General features: G+C 45.1%; 1 protein-coding gene across 1 annotated transcript in view; it reads left to right on the forward strand.

Annotated features, from left to right (window-relative positions):
• The window catches only part of SPATA31F3 (SPATA31 subfamily F member 3), a 44,320-nt gene extending 35,751 nt beyond the window's left edge, over positions 1 to 8,569 (forward strand). The window contains exons 2-5 of the mRNA XM_055125335.1: positions 2,905 to 2,977; positions 3,651 to 3,711; positions 4,728 to 5,218; positions 8,192 to 8,569. Of these exons, the coding sequence (XP_054981310.1) occupies positions 2,905 to 2,977; positions 3,651 to 3,711; positions 4,728 to 5,218; positions 8,192 to 8,451 (885 nt within the window). The 3' untranslated portion in view covers positions 8,452 to 8,569. The remainder of the gene's footprint in view (positions 1 to 2,904; positions 2,978 to 3,650; positions 3,712 to 4,727; positions 5,219 to 8,191) is intronic.
• Positions 8,570 to 8,852: the final 283 nt, after the last annotated feature.

Below are 8,852 nucleotides of genomic sequence, written 5' to 3' on the forward strand. Positions count from 1 at the left end.
ATTCATTCCATCTGGTATTAGACCAAAATATCTATTTTACAATCTTCCAGTGCATCTGATGTAAGACAGGGTTTAAGAGCCACCAGAAATGAAAGACAACATTTAAATTTCTCATGAGGGGACCGGAGCTAGCACATTGGGTAGAGGACACTTGGCTTGCACATGGCAGACCCAGGTTTGATCCCCGGAACCCCACATGGTCCCCTGCACACCGCCAGTAGTGACTCCCTAGTGCAGAGCCAGAAGTAAACCCTGAGCACAACTGAGTGTGGCCCCCTAAAATTAATTTCTCATAACGAATCCTTGTGATTAGGAAAATTGGGTGGACACATGCTGCCCTCTAGTGCCTCTGGCTGCTGGCTACATTTCTGCATAGCAATGTAAGCGCTTTTGTGTGCTTCTGGCCTTGCTGCCCCAACACTACTCAGCCACTGAGATATCTTAGCTCTTGGGCATTAATAAAGATGCACATGTAAAACAATGCTCCTCTCGCACCAGCCAATTAGCTTACATTAAGTGTTCATTACTATTTGCTGAGAATAAGACACAGTGAAACTTGTGTGAAGATAAGGCTTATGTGGAGATCAGGCATTTATGGAAATACAAACTCATCCTTGTCAGAATTTTTCACTACAGCACTATGAGATGATCCATGGTATGTATGATCCAGTAACTGTGAAGGGTTTCCTGAAGTAGTTAAACTTCAGGCACTGCAGCATTGTCATGGAAACAGAGTCTGGCTAGAAACATATAAATATACATCCTTCACAACTAAGTCGTCCTGTGGAGTCCACAGACGCTTTTGATGTATTGCATCTCCCTTGTCTGCTCTTCACTACAAACCATGAGGCACGAGGGGCGCATGTGACGATCCATACCACACATCACTAAAAACAAGTGTGTTTATAGAAATGTGCCTTTGTTTAGGAAGCCATGGATCCACCCACTTGTCCACACAGATACCCTATATCAGTGACCTTCAATCAATAGCACTAAAGGTCTAGTCTGAAGGAAGCATAAAACAATCTCTGGCTCTAATTCCTCAGGCCTAAATAGATGAGCAAGGGCTTAGATGAATTGCCAAAGGTGAGTTTACTGTAGGTGATTCTATTTTTTTACTTTTAAATTTACTAATTTTACATATTTACTAATAAATTTTGTGGGGGCTTAACTTTTTTCACGGACTCATCATTGGTATACACTATTAAGGCATGCGAGGTGGTTAGCTTCATACTTCTATATGTGTGTGACTGTTACCATTCCACCACCAAAAATAGTACCATCCTACCACCCAAAAGACCCACTGGCTCATTCTTTCATCCACTCCTCCCCTTTCCTTCTGACAACTTCCACAGTTTTCACCGAGTCAAGGAGTTAGTTTCATTGCTTCTTGCCAGTTCATTTTTTTCCAGTAATCCATAGTCCCCATATGAGTAAGACCACCTGATAACCGTTTATATCCATATTTTATTCTGTAAAATCATTCCATTTTGTACAAAAAAGGCAGGTTTTCATCTTTTAAAAATGTAGAACCATGTTCCATTGAGTATATACCCAAGGCTTCTTTACCAAGTCATCTGTTGGAAATTGTTTTGACTATGATGAATAAAGCAGCAAATGGGTTTTTGTATGTGGCTGTGCTCAAGGCCATTCCCTTGAGCTGCTCAGAAGACCAGGCAGTGATGGGAGTCAAATTCAGGGTTTGATCTCAGTGCACTTCAGCACTGTGCACTATCTCCCCAGCCCTGCAGCAGATGGTTTTGATGGCTTAGTGAATGACAGTGGCTGTGGTGGCTGTGGGTTATCTGTCAGGTACATAGTGCACTGACTGGTTGTAGCAGAAGCAAAATTTGCAGAATTTTGTGGTTTTGCCTGGTATCAGAGGTTAAGCTAATGGGAGCCTGAGAATTTTTGCAGCAGTTGTAGGAAACTGGCTGGTTGGGTAAGAGACAGAGTGTTCTGTTCACCTCCTTTTCATCCCCTTGGTGAAGTAGAGTTCCACCTTAGGGTTTCAGAAAGGTCAAACTTACCACACTCAACATAGGGCTGTAGATGGACAGTCTATTAGCCACATCCCAGACTGAATCAACACCTAAGTTGTCCTTTGGCAAATAAAGGGCTATGACACAGCACCTACCTCAGGAAACAGGAGGGCTTTGTGATGCAGGCTGAGGTGGAGGACGGTTCTGTCCTCTGTGACGCAGAGAAGACAAGACCTAGAGTGTGGAGGCATTAGTTTTCAAGACCCAGAGCTTAGGAAGAGGGATGGCTAATAAGGTCTAGATTATGATATTTCCCATCATAACTCTGTGGGAAATTGCATATCCCTTGTGCACTTATGGCTCCCTCATCATTATTGTATTGCTTATCTGGCGTGTGAAAAAGAGACATAAAACAATTAAGTTGGAACGTAAGAAGAACATTTGCCTGGTAGGGAAACCCTCTTACCTGACCGAACTGATTAAGCCTCAAACAAGATTTTATAACCTGTTTTTTCTCTTATTATTCTTGCCCCTAGCTTTTACGTGCTGGTTTCCTTACCAAATCCTAGACCAGCTTTCGAATTGGGTGATTCTTTGGGTTGAGAAATGTTTAGAATAGTGGATGGCAAAAGTCTTTTCATGAGTCAGTTCTACTTTTTCTCTGATCTTGTTCTGATCTCCCTGAAGAACTTGTTCAATGAAATGAGGGTGGGAGTACGGAGTATCAAAGGAACCTAAAAATGAAGCCAGACCAAGAAAGGAAATGTTGGGGTGAGAGTTAGAATAGAGAAATGAAAATATGATATATGAAGTGAAGGACAGAGGAGCTTGGAGAAAACATTTGTGGATTTTACAAGATTCTGGAAAGGGGTATGCCAGCTTCAATTTTTTCCTTTTTTTTTTTTTTTTTTTTGTCTTTAAGCAACCGCTGAAGGTCCAACAGAAGGCTAAAGACAAACCACCAGGAAGTAAAGTCACCATCAAACCACCGCGAGGTAAAGTCCAGCTCTCTCCCTGCACTCCCTGCACCATAGATGAGGTCTCCAGAGCTCTTGTCTCTTTAAGGCTGAGGTTCCACAAACTGACAAGTTCTCCCAGAAGATTTTCTTGGGTGGGAAATCAGAATCTGGGAATGTTCTAAAACTCTCCACCTCTTCATGGAAGTGATACTAAGGAAAAGGGTCCAAATCTTTAGCTGTGTCATTTGCTGTTTTTATGATCCTGTCAAGGTCACTTTGTCTCTGTTTTGTTATTTTTAAAGTGGGCATTGGGCCCAGAGCGATAGTACAGCGGGTAAGGTGCTTGCCTTAAATGCAGCTGACTGGGGTTCGATCCCCAGCATCCCATATGATCCCCAGAGCACTGCCAGGAGTAATTCCTGAGTGAAGAGCCAGGAGTTACCCCTGAGCATTGCTGGGCATGCAAAAGAAAAAAAAAATCAAGCCTTAAGATGGTCATTGATGATCCCATCTCACTCAGTGTGGCTGTGAGCATCAAACAGGTTAGATACCAGAGAGTACATGTAACTGGTAAAGTTGTGTACAGGAGGGCCTTAGGCCCTTGGTTCTTGAGGTTTTCACTCTTCTTTCATCCAAATGTCTGTAGCTTTTTATCAGACGTTCCTGACTCCTCTTCTGATCCATGTAACACTCTCTTCTGATTTCTCAGCTAAGGCACTGCCCTGGAAAGTATCTGAGAAGCCAAAGAAGCTGCTTTCTGTGATTAAAAGGTGATTTACTCATATTGATCTTTACAGTCTTCTAACTCCCTGCCTGGCCTGTGAAGATTTCTTATCTTGGTTAAGGATGGGGCTAAGAAGAGGGGTAAGGGCAGGGACACGCTCGAGCTGGAACACTGCTTGGGAGGGTTGCCAGGGCCCAGGAAGTGAGAGGCCTCAAGCGAAGCACCCAGTTCTGCTCTGGGTTAAGCTCATGGTGGCCTTGGAATCCAGGGTGTGGCTGGATCCCATGAGAGTCCATGAAAGACTCTACACGCCTTTGCTGTCAGCCACCAGAGAAACTGCAGAGAATGGATAAATGAGTGCACAAATCAGTCACCATGGCCACAGTCTCTGTCCAGCCGCACCTTTCAGGGACAGGTGCCTGGGAGTCTGGCTGCTCCTGCTGACGGCTTCTCTAGATCATCTTCAGGGACTCTAGTAGCTGACACAGCCCCCAGACAGAGGCCTAGCATTTTATCATCTGCCTAAATGTCCAGAGAATGGGGTGGGCTCCAAAGAGAGACTGTGCTCACCTCACAGTCCCCAGAATACAGAGTTCCCCCTAGGACACATTGCCTCAGTGTGGAAGCACTGAATCAGACTGTGGGCCTTCTCATCCCCAAATGAGACTGACTCCAGGATCTACCTGGTGATCTCCTGGAGCTGCCCCATGAGCTCATTACCAGCTCCCCATGGGCAGCTTCCCTTCTGCTTCAGCTTCCTAACATGGGTCAGCAGAGACTTCCCACACATACCCTTCCGGGTCAGCAGAGACCTCCGCCACTTCCAGACCATCACGTCTGGACACTTCTCTCTGGTGGTTAGACACCTTATCCACCAGCCCCGACTCTGCAGACAGCAGTCCACTTCTGCTGTATGTTTCTGGGGAAAAGCAGTGTCCTAGACAGCCTGGGGGTGTCGGATCCGGGGTTGCTTACAGCTCTAGAAGAGAGCAGTGCCAGCCCCAGGCCATGCACGCCCAAGTGTAACTCCCTCAATAACTTCTGCCCTGTTTCCCTCCCTAGACAGGGCTGGCTCCCTCAGGAGGGAAGTGTGCGGCGACTCCTGTGCACAGACCCCAGCTGTGACATCTGCAATGATGTGGCTCTGGAGATTAAGCAGCTACTGTCTATTGAGCATACCTCGACCTCCAAAACTTCATTAGCATCATCGAAGGGCTCCTCTGGCCCAGAGTTTGGGTCTGCATCTAATCTGTCTCTCGAGAAGAATGCGGATTCCTCACTCGCCAAAGGGGTTCCATCTCCACATAAAACCACCACTGTGTCCCAAGTAGCTGCTAAGAACTCTATACCTCGGTCCATTGCCCAGTCACCTTATACAGGCAACATCAAGGATTTATGGGTTGGCCATCATCACCCATGGACGGGAATTCAAGTGCCAGATGTGTGCCGGGACAAGGCAGCTCAGTCTTCTTCAATCTCTGAAAAGCCTGCAATTCCTGTCAACAAGAAAGATGAGAAGAAGACCAACACCAAACGTGTCCAGGAGAAAAAAGGTTAGCAGTCTTGAATACCCAATTCCCTCCTTTCCCGAGATCATAGAGCTAGACACTTAATGGCCATTCCTTCTCTTTACCTGGTAGTAGCTTCAATGGTCCCAAAGGAGTTTAAGTACTTGAATTTGTATACCTGTACTTAAGAGTATCCAAGATTTGTGGGAAAGTTCCTCTAGCAGCTTATATCACAATGTCTCAGTATTGTCTAGATTGGAAAAAGGGGTAATGAGTGGAATAGCCCTTTCTTTCACTAGGGGCTTTATAGTATGCTGCCTGTAAGTCCTCTATTGAAAAAAGACCAGCTTTAATCTCCCCCAGGAGAGAAAAGCTTGGTGGTAAGGGGCAGTCAGCCAGTGCATTCACATTTTCTGAATTTTTAAAAGAGTCACTAGAGCAAATATTATTGCAAACAAACCCAAACTCCATGACTGACTCTACCCTTCGCACCTGTGAGTTTGTAAGTGGCTCTATCCTTGCAGAGGGACACATGGGACTCTCACTGTGTTCTCTGCAGTTAGAAACTCACCTCTGCTCTCTGACTTCTCTTTGCTGAATGAGTCTGGTTCACAGTGGAGAACTTGCCATACAAAGGGAGCCCTTGTTCTTTTCCTTCAATGCCTTCTCTTAACCTTCAAGCTGTCTAAATTTTCTCCACCTCATTTTGATCCCCACACCTACTTCCTACATTCCTGAATTTGGCATTTGCCTCTTGACAGCCAACTAACCCTTGAGGTAGCAGTTGATGCAGTTCCTTGTGGGGCGGGGCGGGGGGGGGGGCGAGGCTGGCTCTTTCACTATCACCCTGAGATCTCTGCAGAGGCAGGAAACCACACATAGGCATTATGGTTCACAACACAGGCACTTAAAGGTTATCATGTACATCCCTAACTTTCAGCACTCAGTTCTTGTCCAGAGTGATCATTTCCAACTAGCATTGACGTAGTGGTCTCTCCTCTATCCTAATTGCCCTTACTCCCCACCACTTGTGGCAAGCTTCCAACTACAGTTATTTCTACTGTCCTTGGGTATTATGTCCTCCTGGCCTTCATTCTATGATCCTTGGGAATTAGTCTCATACTGTGTTTTTTATATCCCACAAATGAGCGCAAACAGTCTATGCCTGTTTCTCTCCTTCTGACTCATTTCACTCAGTATGATACTTTTCACGCCCATCCATTTATAAGCAAATTAAATGACTTCATTTTTTTTCTTGGTGGCTGCATAGTATTCCATTGTGCAAATGTGTACCATAGTTTTTTTATCCAGTCTTCTGTTCTCAGGCACTTGGGTTGTTTCCAAATTCTGGCTATTGTGAATAGTGAATGCTACAATGAACATAGGAGTGCAGATACTCCCCAGATACTGTCACTGAATCAGCATCTGCCTGATGCCCTCCAGGAAGACACTGGGGGACTGGAGGCAGGTTTTGGCCTTCTTGTCAGCTGGCTCTTTTTTTTTATGTGACTCTCCAAATTCTGACCTTAGCTGACCTCCAAATTCATGGCCTTAGAAATCACAACCTGCAATCATAGAGTCAGTGCTCCCTGGCTCAGTCTCATCTAAATAGTAAACTGTAGATCCTGGGCTAAGCTTTCAAGATGCCAGGAAGACTTGTGCAGAGTGCACGGTATTGAAGTACACTGGATAGAAATGGTGCCCCTAGAGACAGATCCCATTAGATCCCACATCTTTACCAAACTAAAGTTTTACCTGAAAAAGAAATTTCTGGAAATACATTTGGGGAGTCTCTTAAAGACAAAGGAGTGCCAGGAACAGACTGTGGCTGTCCCAGAGAATCTATTTCCTAAGAGTCTAAATAACCAAGGGAAAACATTATTCCAGGAGTTATTTCCCATCCCTTAAGACATCCCATAAGCCCCAGATGGTCCAATTTAAAGAAGAGCTTACAACTGTAGACTCAAGACAAAAACAAGTTAATTCCAGAGCACACTGTGATTCTGTTCTCTGGGCACGCAAGATTTCATAGCCTGTGGCAGAGGTCCTAGTGCTTTGTGTTCAGTTAAAGCCAAAGTGACCAACCCTAGCAAGGGGAAGTCCTAGAGCCCCGAACCACAGATCTTTGAAAGGACAATTCCTTTTTCTCAGTAAGATTAATTAGGACTCAGGGAAACTCAGACATGGAGGATCTTAGAGAAGAAATGTGTTAGGCCGTCCCTAAACTAACATTGACCCTACCTCAAGTGGGGAACAATTAGGAGCATTCCTGAGCACATCCTTCAGAATCTCCAGCTTCCTAAATACACTCCCTGGACCTTTCAGGTAGAGTTTTGGTTTGTTCATGAAGGCGCCTTGAGTGAGAAGGGATGGGGAGGTTCTGCTGGGTCTGTAGAGCTACCATCTCTGTCCTCTCAGCTTATTGCTCTCCATTAGTGTCTTCACCAGCTTCTCCCTCACCTTGACTTCTTAAGAGTATCACCCAGGATTCCTTCAGGAAAATGAACTAGATAAGAATGGTTTCAAGTGGCCAGAATGATAGTACACTGGTAGGGCACTTGTATAGCATGCATTCAACCCAGGTTTGATCTCTGGCACCCCATACAGTCTCCCAAGCCTGCCAGGAGTGATCTCTGAATTTAGAGCCAGAAGTGTAGCTCTAAACCACTGGATATGGCCCTGAGCATTACTGGGTGTGACCTACTGACCTGTGCACCCTGGGTGGCTCAAACAAACAAGAATTTTTTTGTAAAGATGTTAGAGCAAGATCAACAACTCCACCCTACCCCCAAACAAGGGTTCTGAGATACCAAATCTAGAATACTCATAGCCTAAAGGGCAAGTCCTCACAGAGCCAACATACTGCAACATCACTTGTTTCACTGAGTTTTGCAAACCCGGTATTTGAAGGAGTTACAGTTTTCAGATCCAAAATTTGCAGGGCCAAAATGTGTAGGGCCAAGAGCTACAGGGCCTGATAAAGCCATCCCATACTCACTTGAGTCTTAATTCTTCCAGAAGGTGCAGAAACTGGTACAGGAAATAAGATGGAAGATTCTCCACACCCCAAGATTAACCCTGATGTGAAAAGTCCACAGTGTAAAGACTCCTTTCTCATTGCTAAGAATGAGCCAACGACCAAAATCGCAACAAAAACATCCGAGAAGGACCTAGTCCTCACCAAACAAAGGAGGGAAGCTAAGTTAGAGAAGACAGCAGAGGCAGAGAGCTTGATCTTTTTTGATGCCCCCCAGTGCCCACAGCGTGAGCTCCAGTAGCGTTCTGTGCATGCCAGCCATTCCTTGCTCCTATGCCCTGCAAAGAACATCAAGAAGCATAATTCTCAGCTGACAGGTGCTATTCATGCAGAAAATAATTTCCAGGGCTCCCATCTCATGTCAGCAGAAGGCACTGGGCCACACAAGAAAGCCCCAGTTCAGGCAAAAGGAGGCCTAAACCTCTGCATCCTTCAGAAAAGACTATCAGTATCATCTCTACTAATGAGCAGGTGAGACACAGCTCTTTCCAAATATATTCTATACCTCTAAGCAAAGAACCACTTGTTTGTGCTTCCTTATTTTCAATGAGGTTTGTGATGGGGAGATAGCAGAGGAAGGAGATAGTATTTCCATAGCATATAAGAGTTTTAAGTCCATATTTCAGATGGGTCATCATGCTA

This window comes from Sorex araneus, chromosome 1 (genome assembly GCF_027595985.1).
Source record: "Sorex araneus isolate mSorAra2 chromosome 1, mSorAra2.pri, whole genome shotgun sequence".
NCBI lineage: Eukaryota > Metazoa > Chordata > Mammalia > Eulipotyphla > Soricidae > Sorex > Sorex araneus.